This window comes from Engystomops pustulosus, chromosome 3 (genome assembly GCF_040894005.1).
Source record: "Engystomops pustulosus chromosome 3, aEngPut4.maternal, whole genome shotgun sequence".
Taxonomy (NCBI): Eukaryota; Metazoa; Chordata; class Amphibia; order Anura; family Leptodactylidae; genus Engystomops; species Engystomops pustulosus.
The window spans coordinates 88,946,714-88,963,375 of NC_092413.1; the positions used below are offsets into that span (position 1 = coordinate 88,946,714).

General features: G+C 40.1%; 1 protein-coding gene across 3 annotated transcripts in view; it reads left to right on the plus strand.

Annotated features, from left to right (window-relative positions):
- Nucleotides 1–15,680, plus strand: part of PEX3 (peroxisomal biogenesis factor 3) — a 36,213-nt gene extending 20,533 nt beyond the window's left edge. For all 3 annotated transcript variants that reach the window (XM_072141351.1, XM_072141352.1, XM_072141353.1), the window contains exons 10-13: nt 7,175–7,245; nt 10,306–10,428; nt 10,755–10,851; nt 14,318–15,680. In XM_072141351.1, coding sequence (XP_071997452.1) covers nt 7,175–7,245; nt 10,306–10,428; nt 10,755–10,851; nt 14,318–14,401 — 375 coding nt within the window. In that variant the 3' untranslated portion in view covers nt 14,402–15,680. The remainder of the gene's footprint in view (nt 1–7,174; nt 7,246–10,305; nt 10,429–10,754; nt 10,852–14,317) is intronic.
- Nucleotides 15,681–16,662: the final 982 nt, after the last annotated feature.

Below are 16,662 nucleotides of genomic sequence, written 5' to 3' on the forward strand. Positions count from 1 at the left end.
TTTCTATAGAACCACAGGAAGCAGAAATCTAGAAAACAGTGAGGAATTGATACAGAAAGTATATTGGAAATTGATATTGTTTGTTTAAGGAAAAGTTAAACAATTATTTGCTGAAAGTGAACAACCCCTTTTGTGCCAGCATTATTCTGTCTTAATCTCCTCAGTTCATATACAGACAGTCCCTGTTCAGGATAGGTTCTTTAGGTTTGTTCTTAAAGAAAATCTACCATTTTCTTTTATACATTCTTTGAGAATGCTGTATCTACACCGTTGCAGAAACCTATGTTGTTTAAGCCCTAAACTGAGTGAGTGGTTTTGTTGAAAAAATTATTATAAAGTTATGATAATCAGGCTCTGTCGCTCCTGTAGCTGCTGTAGCACTTCTCCTCTTATCCTAATTATGCACTGCTTCAGAGATCGCTGTGTGCACTGTGTTGTCCCTGACAGGCAGAAGTAATTAATCGCTACACCATCCCCCAGCTGCTGTGTAAGAATCATCCAACTCGGGTAGATTAGTCCTGTCTGGACAGTTCAGGCAGCTCTGTGTAATGTGTTTATGTACGGCAGCCTGCATGCAATTCAGCTTTCCCAAGGTCCTGGATTTTATAATTTTTTTTTTTAGCAAAACCACTGGGGTCAGGGATTAAACAAGATATGTTTCTGCATCAGTGTAGATACAGCATTCTCAAGGTATGTTTGGTTCACAGTACATAAATACATATAGTAGATTTCCTTCAAGTTGAATTTGCATGCAAGTTGGAACAGCTATACTTCATAATTGTAGCTTCAGACTAAAAAAAATTTTTTGTCCCAGTGACAATTGAATATTCACATTTTATTTTTGGCCTGTCGCGGGAGCAAGAATTATCCCTAAAACTTCATTACAGACACCTTATAGCTGATCATTGCAGCCTGGTACTAAAGTAAAGCCTCCAGAGAGATTCACCAGAGGTCACAGTGGGCACATAGGTCAATCTGTAACTAGGAGTTGTCTGTAAGTCAGGTGTCCTTAAGTTGGGGACCACCCCAAGAACACCGTACTTACAAATAACCCCTAGTTACAAACGGACCTCTTGATGTTGGTAATTTACTGTACTTCAGCCCTAGACTTCAAAGATCGCTGTAACAGTTATCAGAGGTGTCTGCAATGAAGCTTTATTGTTAATCCTGGTTCTCATGACAAACCAACATTTTTAAAATCCAATTGTCACAGAGACCAAAACAATTCTGGCTGTGGTTACAATTATAAAATATACAGTTATGACTTGCATACAGTCTCAACTTGAGAACAAACCTACAGAACCTATCCTGTCCCCTATCCGGGGACTGCCTGTAGATCTCTATATACAAAGCATAACACTATTGAACCCCTTAGCCGACGAAAACAAATAAAATTATGTTTAACCCCTTAGTTGACCATCCATACGGGTTTCTACATCGGTCACTAAGGGGCCTTAGGCTAAGCCGATGGGTTTGCAACTACCGCATATACTCGTGTATAAGCCGAGTTTTTCAGCACAAAAAATGTGCTGAAAAACCTCACCTCGGCTTATACACGAGTCAATGATAAAAAAAAACCTTAATGCTCACCCTCCGGTATCCCCGATGTTCCTTGCGGCTCCCGATCCCTGTCGGGGCTCCCCGTGTCTCCTCTTCTGTCTTTTATCTTCTCTAGCCTACAAAAAATGGTTGAAGAGATAAACTCAAACTAAGTACATAAATTACTTGATTACTTGTACGCATCCTCTTTTTCTTTGTTCTTTATATCTTCACTAGCCGGCAGAGTTGCATCCATGCAGATCTCATGGACGCGACTCTGCCGGCTAGAGAAGATAGAATACAGAAGAGTGAAGAAGCCGCCGGGAGCCGCAATGGGGATCTGGAGCCGCGACGAACATCGGGGACACCGGAGGGTGGGTATTAGGTTTATTTTTCTTTTAGCTGTGTGCTACACAGGGGCAGGCTGTGTGCTACACGGCTGACTGTATACTACACCCTCGGCTTATACTCGAGTCAATAGGTTTTCCCAGTTTTCTGTGGTAAAATTAGGGGTCTCGGCTTATACTCGAGTCAATAGGTTTTCCCAGTTTTCTGTGGTAAAATTAGGGGTCTCGGCTTATACTCGGGTCGGCTTATACTCGAGTATATGTTGTAAATGAACGTGTTAATGATAAATATTACTGAATTCCAAATCAAACCTTCATTTTGTTTTAAGTTCTGTAAAATACATAAAGGGTTAACAAGCTTCTTTCCTACCTGCTGTTTTGAATCGTTTGATGGGGTGAAGTTAATAGAACGGGGTGATGTGTGGGGGGTTTCTATGGAACTTCCAAAATCTTTATAGAAATAAAAAGGTCCCTAAAATAATTTATTCTAAAATCTTCTTAAAAATTTGAGAGAATGCTGCTCGATTTATGATCTTTCTAGTGTCGTAGTAAACAAAAGGACACCAACACAAAGCAGAGATATGGTAAATGTTAGTTAGTCTTACTACCCAAATTAATTACTATCAGTTTGAAAAACAGAACATTTTGAAGTTTGAAAATAGCAATGTTTTTCAAAATGTTTAACAAATTCACCTTTTTTCAAAAATAAATGTTAAATATATCAAGCAAAATTTCCCACTTTTTTTAAGTACAAAATCTACAGAAAAACAAACTCAAAAACATTTGGGTAAGTTAAAGCCTTCTAAAGTGATTACTGGATAAAGTAACACATGCTGGTTTTGAAAAATAGGCCTTGGTCATCAAGGCGCACATGAGATTGTGTGGGGGGTCCACCTGACACCATCTATTATTATTTAACATTATTTTATCTGTTTGGCCCCCTTTAATGGTCAGGTGGTAGGATCTCCCCTAGGGTGTCACTCGGTACAAGCCAGGATCGGAAAACTACATGATCCTTGCATAGTACCATTCTCAGGCGAAAACTATTGAAACAGTATATATAGTTTCTACTTGGCACAGAAAACCTATTTTTTAATTTGATATTAGTGGATCTGTATAATGCAGCATCGTATAATAATCAATTAACTACGTATTTGTGTTGAACAGGATACAATGGTCTGTGTGGTTTTAGAAATGCCAAAGGATTTTGGAAGAAGAGAAGGAAAGATGAGGATGTCTTAAGAGTTTGCTGTATTCTATGACATCTTGTCTAGACATGAATTCCTACTTCAGCAGTTGAGATTTTTAATGTGACTTTTTTTGGAAGAAACATATAAGATGTCTTAGGTCATGCAGTAATTTGTCATGGTGAAGATACGTAGTGTAGCTGAAGACCAGTCAATCATTCATCAAGTAATCATAATCCAGCTGTTCAGTTTTTCCATTTATTGTACTTCATAAGAATAAATTGAATTCCTTGTTTTATTCATTAAACTCAGCAGAGCTGCCACAAAACTAATTATTCTCTAATAAGTTTATAATAAGTGATGTAAATTGTAGTGAAGGTAATCTTCCAACTGGTGGCTGTATATGCATTTATTTTTGGTTCTTGGATGACCAGCATCCAGAGACTTTTATACTGACACTACATCCTATAGTAAGTCAGTTTATATAATGGTTTGCACAGGTGTTGGGGAAAGTATAGACTTATTTTAAAATTAATGAGTCATTTTTTTTAAATTATTGATTGAACATCCCATAACTACCTGTGCCTGGTCTATTGGTCCAAAAGCCCCTGACAGGTTCCCTTTAAGGTGGAATATGTATATTTAAGAGTATCTGTCTCAAGTCAAGAAACCTCTCCAGTGAACTAGATACAGGCTTTATCTAGCCCGTAAAAGTAGTTTTTTATGCATGTGAATTTGAAAAAAAAATTCACTCGGTTCGCTTGAATTACATTTAGGAACACCATCCATACACAATGGGGAGGAGTCCTTCTGCATGTGCACAAAGCACATTCCTGATATCACGCGTTTCACTGTAAATGCAGATGTGATCTGGAGAAACTCTCCCGCTCTGTGCTATAATTGTCTCGATAAATGTAGTTCAAGTGATGAATATGAACACAGTCGGAGGCCGCATTCTGATGATGTGTTTGCAATTCAGATGCATTGGGCAAAACGCATCAAATGCATATGTGTTATGCTTACAGAAACATATATTCATTCGGTTAACATTAAAGGGGTTGTCGGATAGGGCTTAAACAGCTGATCAGTGGGGATCTCAGTATTTCAAAACACTGAGCAAACGCATGGTGTGAACGCAGCCTGAAGCAGTTTTTGAATCTATTGATTACAGTGGATCATTGGAGAGACTCCTCCTTGGTCTGGCACTGACCTTATCTAGTATGCTGGGGGTTATGGGCAGAGGCATTAGCTTGATGGCACTGAGAGTGGCTAGGGCAACTCCAACACTAAATAAGGCCCTGAGCATAAATTAAAGAGGATCTTAAAAAAAAAAAAAAAATCATGTAAAAAGTGCCCTAAAAGTTGAGCAGATTTTTAGCAATTGTACATCAATATTCTTGCACGTTTTATTAGCACTTTGGTGAGAGCTCCTTTTGCTCAAAGATGGCTGACTCTGCTTATCACTTTCAACACATTGGGGCAGATTTACTTACCCGGTCCAGTCGCGATCCAGCGGTGTGTTCTCCGACACTGATTCTGGTTCTGCCGGGATTCACTAAGGACGTGCGCCCAATGTCCACTAGGTGTTGCTGCTGCGTTGAAGTCCTTTGGAGTTATCCTGCTTCATTCCGGTGTATGTGAGTGATATTCTTGCGACACAATTTTTAAAAAAATGCTGTGGTCTTCCGAATCTGTCGGGTTTTCCAACGGCCACACACCCCGATTTCTGTCGCGTGAAAGCTGAAGCCAATGCGCCACAATCCGATCACATGCGTCAAAATCCCGGGGCAAATCGGAAAAATTCGGGAAACCCGGCAGAAAAGAGCAATGTGCCCCATTGTTCTTCCTTTTCCTTCCTAATCTCCTCTTAATTGATTTCAATAAGCGCCCTTCCACGGGCCCACACTTGCTACTAGGATACAGGTCAGGACATTCCAATGAACAACAGGGTAGGTGGATGCTGGTATCTGCCACTCAGTAGGGAACCATGCTGTCAAGATGTAGATAAAGAGGCATCTAGTTTTTATTGGCAATGCTGCAACACTTTTCAGCCTGGGACCTATGCCTTCATTAACTCCGAGGCCCTTTTTCATTTTTGCGTTTCCATTTTTCACTCCTCAGCTTCAAAAATCTATAACTTTTATATTTTTCCATGTAAAGAGCTGTGTGAGGGCTTGTTTTCTTGTGGACTTGGATTCTACCACTTTTACTGTCCACCCCAAATTACATGTCTCCTCTAATCTTTGGGTTTGTACGATCACAGGGATACCAAATTTATACAGGTTTCATGTTTTCATACATTTACAAAAATGAAAAACACCTGTACAAAAAAAAATGAGATTAGATAACTTTTTCAATGCTATCATTTTGAGAACTATATGGCCCTTTGATTTTTATAAAGTTTTTAATATTTTGCAAAATGGGAAGTAAGTGGCATTATTATATTTATATCAGTTCTAGCGATAGTTCTATTTTTTTTTACTATTTTTCAGTCCCCCCCCACCTCCTCCTATGGTACTTTAAGCCAAAGTTGTCTGATTGATGCTACAATATACTGCCATACTACAGTATGGCAGTATATGGGAATTTTACTACTAATTTATTTAAATGTGCCACTAGCACAATGTAACAGATGTCCAGAAATCATACAGCCTCGGTTATTACAAAGAGACAGACCCAGTCATTCTAAAACATGGAAAAAGGTTATTGCCGTTTGGGATGGACCTGGGACATCTACCGGTAGATTATCTGATGGTAGTGGTCCCCAACCTTTATATACTCGGGGACCGACAGTGGGCATGGGTAGGCGGGCATTGGTAGGCGGTCTGGTGTCTAGCCAAAAATGTGTGGCTTATAGTGTTCAACAATGTCCCCTCCAACAAATATTGACCCCTTTCCTGTTCAATGCCTCCCCTGTTTCCATTGTTCATTAAAAAATTTTTTTCTTTGTATACAGAGTTCAGCTGCGGGCCGGGGCAGGTGCTCTGCGGCCCGGTGGTTGAGGATCACTGCTTTAATGGGGCAGTTCGGATGGCAGTTCATCCGAGTCTGCAACATATTTTGGTCTTGCTGCAGTGTGCTCCTGCTCCTGTACAGATTGCAATAGCAGGACCAGGTCTTCTGCTTTCAGAAACAGACAGGGATCCTTGGGAGAAGGTAGAAGCATTTAATTACAGCTTCTGCCTTTCCTTAGTATTTGGGCAGCCACCAAATGTGCAAGTTCTCCCACTTAAAGGTGAGAGAGGCCTGTATTTGACATCATAGGTAGACCTCAACTATGAGAAAGAAAATGTGGAAACAATTCCTGAAAATCAAATTGTCTAATTTTTAAAGAATTTATTTGCAAATTATAGTGGAAAATAAGTATTTGGTCACCTACATGATTTCTGCCTTCTCTGGATTTGTTTTCTCATTTTGTCTCTCATAGTTGAGGTCTACATATGTCAATTACAGGCCTCATCTTTTTAAGTGGTAGAACGTGCACAATTGTTGGCTGACTAAATACTTTTTTTTCACCACTGTGTATAGAATGTGTTCATGTGATCGCCAGTTGTGAAGGGGTTGACCAGAACTGGGGCTACTGAGGATATTACATGTTTACACAATATATATAGAAATAAATATGTAAAAATACTGCCCACACCGCAAAAGATAGGGCAGCTCAATCTTTGTAGCCTGGACAGTCACTTTTTTTTGTGCAGTGGTCATAGCCTTTCATGTACATGAGGCTTAATATAGATTATTGTACAGAAGAATTACTGTCCTGGTTAGCCATATTATATTGCTGTTTATTACGGGCTTACGGCTGTGTGAATGTACCCTAAGGCTATGTCCACATGACTGTTTATGTCCATTATTCTGAACCACAGATGTTAATGAATCCCAGATTGAAAAATAAAATGCATGGTGTGAGAATGAAAACATAGTTTCCGTCAGCCAGGGAAAATTAAATGTCCCTAATCTCTGATGGGTCAGTACAGCGGCCGCCTGATATTAGTGTGACGCTACTGTAAGACAGTATGAACAGTAAATAACCTTATTTATTTTTAACATAGATAAAATGATTCTAGCAGTGGTAACACAAATGTTTGACTTTACTAGGCATGTGGACTGACCGAGAAGGATGGCACTACAATCCGTCTCCTGAATGAAACCAGAGACATGCTGGAGAGGTAAAAACCATGAATGATATATGAAAGAGGGGGTGAGGACAAAGCTCTGTCAATAAAACATTCTACCTTGAATCATAGACTGACACGAAGTGGCCATGTAAAGGTTACCCAGTGTTTGTGTAGATGAAATCTGTTCTGTACTGTACAAAAGTGTTCAGTGCAAACTTAAATTTTACTTTAAGTATAACCACTGAAATACCGTAACTATTTTACCATTAACAACCAATGAGGCTAAAGAGCTGGCCACTTTACTTCATGTTTTTTGTAACTTCTGTGTGGGGGACAGGATATTGGGTAATATACCAATATAAATCTATTTTTACACACATTACAAAAACATGAGGTAAAGTGGACAACCGCTGTAATATGGACCACTTGCGCCATATTTGGGGTACATAATTGTTACAGTTTAACTTTTATTTACCCTGTGGGAGGATGGAAGAACCACAATTCTGATATTACAGAGTTTCCATTTTAATTCTTCACTGTATGGAGTAAACATTTGACATTATTCTACATGTGGCGGAGATTAAAGTGATACTAAAATATTTATAGTTTTTTTTTTAAAGGGGACCTACCACCACGATTCTACCTATAAAGGTAGAACGGGTGGTAGGGGATAGCCTTTTTTGGGCTAATCCTTACGTCTCTGCTATCCTTTTGTAAACTTTATTGAGTTTATATGCTAATTTATTTAAGCGGCTACTGGGGTGTGGAGTAGCCGGACATGAGGCTACTGGTCGCGGCTACTCCACGCCCCAGTAGCCTCGTTCCTCCGCCTACCAGGTAATCTTCAGCGCACAGCTCCTCGTAGCTGCGCGCCCTCGTGCGAATATCATGCGTTCTGCGGGACGTAAGGATTAGCCCAAAAAGGGCTATCCTTACGTCCCATTCATCCACCTACCACCCATTATACCTTTATAGGTAGAATCGTGGTGGTAGGTGCCCTTTAAATGATTTTTAGGTTTTTCAATTATAAAATCTTTTTTGCTTATTAATGTACACTCTGCGCCCAATCTTTTTAAAATGTATTCCAATCGCACTCCTGGATAGTGTTGAAGATGCAGAGGATTGGAATCCATCTCCCAGATATATCATGCAAAAAATCCTGGCACACAAATTGTTTTGATGCAAAAAGTGAAGATTTTTTTTTATTGCGGCAAGTGTGAAAGGTTTTTTGGCTAAGACTAGCCTTTATCAAACACATGTAGCCGCTGGTAGAAAAAAGGAGGCCATCTGAGCACAGATCAGGATAGCACAACCATGCTGTTTTAAGAGGTGCACAGATGTCCCTGCAGCTGAACAAACCCATAGCATGATGCTGCAACAATTGTGTCGCTGTCGGCACGTGATGAGCAGTGCTTGGCTTACTCCACACATACCACTTACCGTGAACACCAAAAAGTTCAAAGCCAGAGAATCTTGTTTCTCATAGACTGGGAGTCCTTTTTGTGTGATTTTGCAAACTGTATGCTGGATTTCATATGTCTTGCACTGAGGAAAGGCTTCTGAAGAACCATCTCAAGAAGGAGGATTGGAGGGCAATGGAAAGCATTTTAGTTAAATATGAGTGTCACAGCAAAAGGTCTGAATACTGATGACCATGTAATATTTCAGTTGTTCTTAAATTGGCAAAAATATCTACATTTCTATTTATTCTGTCAAGATGTATACAGTGTACACTCACCGGCCACTTTATTAGGTACACCTTTCCAACTGCTCGTTAACACTTAATTTCTAATCAGCCAATCACATGGCGGCAACTCAGTGCATTTAGGCATGTAGACATGGTCAAGACAATCTCCTGCAGTTCAAACCGAGCATCAGTAGTAGCGGCAGTTCTGTTGGCCGAAATGCCTTGTTGATGCCAGAGGTCAGAGGAGAATGGGCAGACTGGTTCGAGCTAATAGAAAGGCACCAGTGACTCAAATCGCCACCCGTTACAACCAAGGTAGGCAGAAGAGCATCTCTGAACGCACAGTACGTCGAACTTTGAGGCAGATGGGCTACAGCAGCAGAAGACCACACCGGGTGCCACTCCTTTCAGCTAAGAACAGGAAACTGAGGCTACAATTTGCACAAGCTCATCGAAATTGGACAGTAGAAGATTGGAAAAACGTTGCCTGGTCTGATGAGTCTCGATTTCTGCTGCGACATTCGGATGGTGGGGTCAGAATTTGGCGTCAACAACATGAAAGCATGGATCCATCCTGCCTTGTATCAACGGTTCAGGCTGGTGGTGGTGGTGTCATGGTGTGGGGAATATTTTCTTGGCACTCTTTGGGCCCCTTGGTACCAATTTAGCATCGTTGCAACGCCACAGCCTACCTGAGTATTGTTGCTGACCATGTCCATCCCTTTATGACCACAATGTACCCAACATCTGATGGCTACTTTCAGCAGGATAATGCGCCATGTCATAAAGCTGGAATCATCTCAGACTGGTTTCTTGAACATGACAATGAGTTCACTGTACTCAAATGGCCTCCACAGTCACCAGATCTCAATCTAATAGAGCATCTTTGGGATGTGGTGGAACGGGAGATTCGCATCATGGATGTGCAGCCGACAAATCTGCGGCAACTGTGTGATGCCATCATGTCAATATGGACCAAAATCTCTGAGGAATGCTTCCAGCACCTTGTTGAATCTATGCCACGAAGAATTGAGGCAGTTCTGAAGGCAAAAGGGGGTCCAACCCGTTACTAGCGTGGTGTACCTAATAAAGTGGCTGGTGAGTATACATTAATGAACAAAAAATTACTTTTTTGATCTTTCCATTTGACTGCAATGAAACTGAAAAATTTAAAGGGGTCTGAATAATTTCCAAACTTACTGTGTGTGTGTGTTTCTGTTTGTTGCGTGATCACGCCAGGTAGAAAAGCTGTTCACGCATGATCACCATGAGGTACCTGATTGTCCAAATGCAGCAACTACCTGCCAGTTGGAGTAGTGGTCCATCCAAATGTGGTTAACTGAAAAAGTTTGAATTCTCATTTTCATTAGGCAAATGTTGCAAATTTTCGTAACATTTTTATTTTATATAATCTTTGTTTCCAGTCAGGACTTCAGCACTGTGCTGAATTCATGTCTGAATCGAGGTTTTGGAAGGCTTCTCGACAGCATTGCAGAGTTCTTTCGACCAAACGAGCAAGAACTGAATCAAAACAGCTCATTGAATAGGTACGTTTTATCCGGTCTCACCTCAGTACAAAAGCATTTGAAAATATATTATATAATATATTATATAGTATCTTAGGCAGTATGTGGTACTTGCACACGTTATGGAAGATAGAAGTCATACTGGAAAACCACTGGGGTTTGAAGAAGAGGAAATGGAAGATTAACATTTTTTTTAATTGTGCCTCAATAAAACTCCAAAGTTTTGTATTTAATCATTATGAAAAGAATATTTAGTTCATGCATTATTTTTCTACCTAATATGTAATGTATTCAAAGGAAGACTTTTACCTGAATATTAAAATAATTTTTTAAATATATTTTTACAGCCTTTCCAGCATTAGTCTTCCACTGGCTAAAATTATTCCCATAGTTAATGGACAGATCCACTCCATATGCAGTGAAATGCCCAGCCACTTTGTTCAGGTATGAACTATAGTACAATATATACACTATGTATTGTATTACTGATTAAGAACGCTTTCATGAGATCTTTTATGGGGTTATACAGGACTACAATATTAAAATATGGCTGAGGGACTTTAAAAATAATAAACCACATATATTCTCTTCTTTTCCAACTTCTGTGCACCCGCGGAACCACCCATCACTGCTCAGGTCTCCATTTCTGTACAGAGGCCGATGCTGCCATCCCGACCACAGCCGTGTGACTGCTACAGCATTAGGGTGGCACCGCTGGCCTCTGTATACAAGCAGAGATTCAGCAGTGGTGCAGCGGCTGAACAGGAGCACAGAGAGGCAAGTCTATTGTTAATTATTTTAAAAGCCCCCCAGCCATGTGTAAAATATCTTGTATACTTGGAAAATCCCTTTAACTAGTAGCAAAAAACATTTAAAGGGGTTGTCTAGCATTTGAAAAACATGGCCGCTTACTCTACTAAACTGAGAGACTTCTTTAGGATGTACAGGCTTTTACAGGTTACGTACATGATAGGTTCTGTAGGTTTGTTATTAAAGGAAACCTACCATTTAGAATGGCAGGGGTAAGCTGTAAGTACCGAGCACCAGCTCAGGGTGAGCTGGTGCCGGTACTTACTTTCGTTAGTGCTATAAACCACGGTTTCGCGGTTTTAACACTTTTTAAACTTTAGAGCAGGAGAGGCTTCGGCGCTGCGCATGACCGTGCGCGCGCAACATATCCGCTATTTCCTATGTAGGCGCGCACACGATCGTGCGCACGCAGCGTCGAAGCCTGTTCTGGTCTAGAGTTTAAAAAGTGTTAAAACCACGATACCGCGGTTTATAACACTAACGAAAGTTACCCCTGCCATTCTAAATGGTAGGTTTCCTTTAAAGGGGTATTCCAGGAATCAGCATAATTCATGTAGAAATCGGTCATTAAAATATAAGCTAATGTGTAATTGCTTGTTATTTAAAATTTTGCTCCCCTTAGCAGAAAATGCTGATGACATAGATTGTAATGGAGAATTAAAATGCTACCGCCCCTTTAATCAGTCCATTAATTTCCTTTGCGCGGTCCGTTGCAGAGCATACACAGGAGAGAAGATGGCTGCTGGTCACATGTCCACATCACATGTCCTGCACCTTCCTGGGCAGGTCATGTGATCAGCACTATGTTTGGCTGTAGTCGGTTGGTTGCAGTGCATCCAGTATGGCTAGTGTTGTGATGATGGCAGTTACACATCATTACTATGGTAACAGAGCAGGAAAATCTGTTACATTATCACTGGGAGCAGAGCATAAGAGGGAGGAGGAGTTACTGAGAACTAAAGGAACATGTAGTTTCCAGTGGCGGCCATCTTAGTGATAACTCCAACTACTTTAAAGAGGCCATAAATTTTGTAAATCATAAAATCAAACTATTTAAGCTCCATTTTGTGACTAATGACATTGATTATTGTTGTATTCATTTATTTATATCATCATGGGTTTTTGTGTCGATGTTCTTATTCCCGGAATACCCCTTTAAGTTGAATTTGTAAGACAAAACTGTATATTTTATCTTTTTTTTTTTGGTCTCTGTGACAATTAGATTTTAAAGATGTTGGATTGTCATAAGAACCAGGATTAACAATAATGCTTCATTGCAGACTCCTTTAATAGCTGTTATAGCTCTTTATTGTAGTCAAAGGCTAAAGTACACTTTGTGAAGAAGGTAAAACAGCACTACTGGGTGAAAAAAGGTACAAGGTTTAAAAAGTTTTACAAAAATCGACTTTGAAAGGTATAGCAGGAATTAAATTAAAGCAAGTTATAGAAATGTATGATAATGAATTGGTTACGAGATCAATTTTTAACTGAGTTGTCCAGGTTATTACAAAAGTTCAAAACCTGTTCCAAACAACATAAAATAAAAATCTTATTCACCCACGATTTCCCTCCTGGAGATCTTGTGAGTGTGAGAGGGCTGTTGTATTTTATCACTCCCTTTTGCCTGCAGATTTTCAGACCTTTGACTAGTGCAGTGATGGCTAACCTATGACACGCGTGTCAGTGCTGACACATGTAGCCATTTTCACTGACACACGGCTGCCTGAGAGTTAAGTTTCAACCTACATGACCAGGTGCAGGCTGAGCGATTGCACTGAGCTTCCGGCACTCCTCCCTCCTCCTCCTCCCCCGGGCCGGCCCCTCCCCATGTGTGAGCTTTGCCTAGTGTCTCCAGTCAGCACAGGTATCAGCATGGGGCACAGCAGGAGAGGTGACCCGGCCATACACCCAGGAGGCTCCTCTGCAGCTCCTGATAGTTGTGGTGGGGGGAAGATGGCATCACAGTCAGAGGTCACATCGCTGCTGCCTTGTGTGATGTCCCAGCAGCTGCCACCTCTACACTGACCATCTCCACAGCAGGGGCAAGGGAGGACAACCACTCTCATCATATAGTAAGTAAGGTCAGTGCACTGTATGATAGAAGACAGTCATCAGGGCTTGTGTGTCAGTTTTGTGATGTACAAGCCCAGACATTGCGAATCTTTTGCTCCTCACACCTTCTCCATGCCAAGAGGGCATGAGGGAGATGCAGACAGCGGCGCCTGCGCCCTCGCTATAACCTGTGAACTTTCATGACAGAAAGTTCACAGGTTACTAAGCATTTCCACACCTGTCTGATTGTAACCGATCTATTACAATGTGCGATTTGCACATAGTAATAGATGATTGGGAAAATCCCCATATACTGCCATAATGTAGTATGGCAGTACATGGTAGGATCAATCAGACAACCTACGGTTAAAGTACCCTAGAAGTTAAATAGTATACATATTTGTTATTTAAACTATAAATATCACAAAATTATGTTTTTTTTGTCAAGGTGACACACCACCCGAGTTATGCTCGGTTTTTTGGCGAATTTTGACACACCAAGCTCAAAAGGTTGCCCATCACTGGACTAGTGTATTGCATTTCTGCCCAAGCATGTAGGATTAGGGTGTATTTGGCTTCTGATGCCTTTGCACCTTTATTATACAACCTGATTACAAACATACATGTACTCTATTGCAGTATACATTTCTGTATCCTGAGTAAAACCATATTTCACTATGCTTATTGCTGCTGATAGGTTCCCTTAAAACTTTAAATCAGGCATTACATTATATTTGGAGGGAAATTTCGCTGAGAAAGACACCATTCTGGTCCAGGCTGTAATAAAGGAAGCTTAGCACTGCAGATGCTGTCACTTTTTGGATGGAGAGAACATTTTACCGCCAACTGTTTGCATCTGTTAAAGTTCAAAAGGGACAGAGTTTGGGGGTAAAGGTCCAAAACTAGAAAGTGCATGGTTATTGCATGAACTGCTTGGACTCTTAGATGTTAGTGGATGGTAAATCATTTTGGGGACATCAACTTCAAAAATTGTTGCAAGAAAAATTTAGTTTCTACTGTTCATTTCTGTACATTCATTATTTCATAGGATCTACTACTTATGGAGCAAGTTAAGGACTTTGCTGCCAACGTGTATGAAGCATTCAGTACGCACCAGCAGCTGGAGAAGTGAGGGTCTCCTGAGTATCCAGCGGGGTATCATTGTTTACAGTCTCTGTATGACATTCCTTTTTAATGAAAGTATGGTGCCTGCTTGTGGAGCAGAGGAATGGATGTCTGGCTCCGTGCCATAACATGAAGAAGTGAAGACACGTACATCTGAAGCACGAAATACTCAGAATGACAACTTCAGCAAATTCTTAGAGACCAGATTAGTCTTTACCTAATTGTATACATGATCTATTTATTAATTTTCATTTTTGGTACAAAAGATGCATTAACTTGATAGTCCAAACCAATGAATGTGGCATGAATAGCTTACTGACTGCTTTATAAATATGTGCTATCCTAAAAGGCCTTATTAACCCTTGGTTCCAACCAGCATATTGTAATTGTCCATTTTAACATCCTAAGTAAAACTGAAAACATTTTATGAATGAATAAGTTGTGGTTGCTCAGAACATTTGTGTGATTTTCTTTTTGGACCAGTCTCTCACTGGTAGAGATAGGAAAGAACTATTGACTTTAGGAGGAGATTGCTGTATGGATGCCCCTAGGAGATATTTTGTGCAGTGCATATTGTTTCATGCCTCGCTGCAGACTACCAAGATCTTATGGCATTGGTATATTCAGATAATTTGCAGTGTGCAGTAAAAACAGGAAAATGCAACTGCAATGTATATGCACAAAGAGCGCAGCTGTATTTGTAAAAGATGAGATTACCTATTTTTATGATAATAAAGAAGATTACGCGTCACCGTAGATGGTTGCTGTTTATGACAAGTATGACATGTCACTACTCCTGATGGCCAATGTGTTATCTGACTACAGAACTCTTTGGCATTTTTAGTAAATGCCATGATACATTTACAAAAACTGGATAAGCCCCTTTAACCCCTTCATGAATGCTGGTGAGGGTTCCCTGTGATCATTCTGACTCAAAGAATAAAGAGAAAGTGTCATTTGGAGCACAGAATCAATTTCACTGCAGCTCTGCAGTACATTGCATGATATATTAAATGGCGCCACTATAAAGTACATTTTGTCCCGCAGATAACAACCCCTCGCACATCTCTAAACAGAGAGTAAAAAAAAAACAGGAATGCAAAAAAGGGCTGAAACCTGTAAGGGTTAAAGTTTCACATTTCATGACAAAATAATAGTGAAATTGATTTGATATGTAATGCTTTTCCAAAGATCTAGACCGAAATTGTGTAGGACAGGCACTACCAAGGTATACGAATGTATGTTAGCCAACGCACCCCAATAGCTATACAATCCAAACAAGAAAAAGGTGGGATGTGTACACAAGGCTAGACAGAAATAACAAAAAATGTTTATTGGATAAGTAACAATTTTTTAAACACAATCAAGAAGGGACAACAATAAATATAAAAACACTTAAAAAGTACACCAGAGGGGTGTACAAAGCTGCCAAGGGCCAAGTTGCCCTAAAAACCCCTACTACAGTCTGCCAAGAGTAGAACTACAGTAACCATAAGGACCAGAATATGAATAACCATATAGAGCTAAAGTGCAAAAAATGATGCATGAAAAGTGCAATTTGAAAAATGTAACAAGGCTCTGATGTATTGATCCCTACATGCCCAACATATACAATAGCATGTTGTTGTAGAATGAGACAATAAAGCAAGGCAGGCAGGTGTAGGCAGAGAGAGAGGGGGGGTAGGTAGACCCAAATAATAATAGTGAAAATAATAGTGAAAATTGTTTTGATTTGTAATGCTTTTCCAAAGATATCGTTATATAAAGAAGCGCATAGCAGAATGTTAAAAATTGACCAGGACGTCCAGGCTGCAATCACACGTGGCGTTGTGGTTGTGTCAAAAAGCATGCTTCACGACTCGTGTTCTCAAATATTACTTTGTGTTTGGCTACTGTGAAAGAGTGTTTGTTCATTACTGGAAGTGTAAGAAGATGTGTAAACCTTTTCACAGCTGCTTACACTTACAGCAATGAAGAAAAATGCTTCCAGAGTAGCCAAATGCATTGCAGCACACGCGTTTCTATGCAACCAAAACGCCACATGTGAACGTAGCCTCGGGTATCATTGAGCATCAGTCACAAAGGGGTTAAAGCTTCATAATTTTTGTACCAAAGCTGCTATTAGTGGAAGCAAAGACAGGTAAACATTAGACAATTACATTCCTGTAATTTGTCCTAAAATTGCTGCACACTTAAAGGATTGTCCACTTTTGGAAAGTAACTGATAAATTGATATTGTTTGTGAAATTAAGCGTTTTTTTTTTTTTT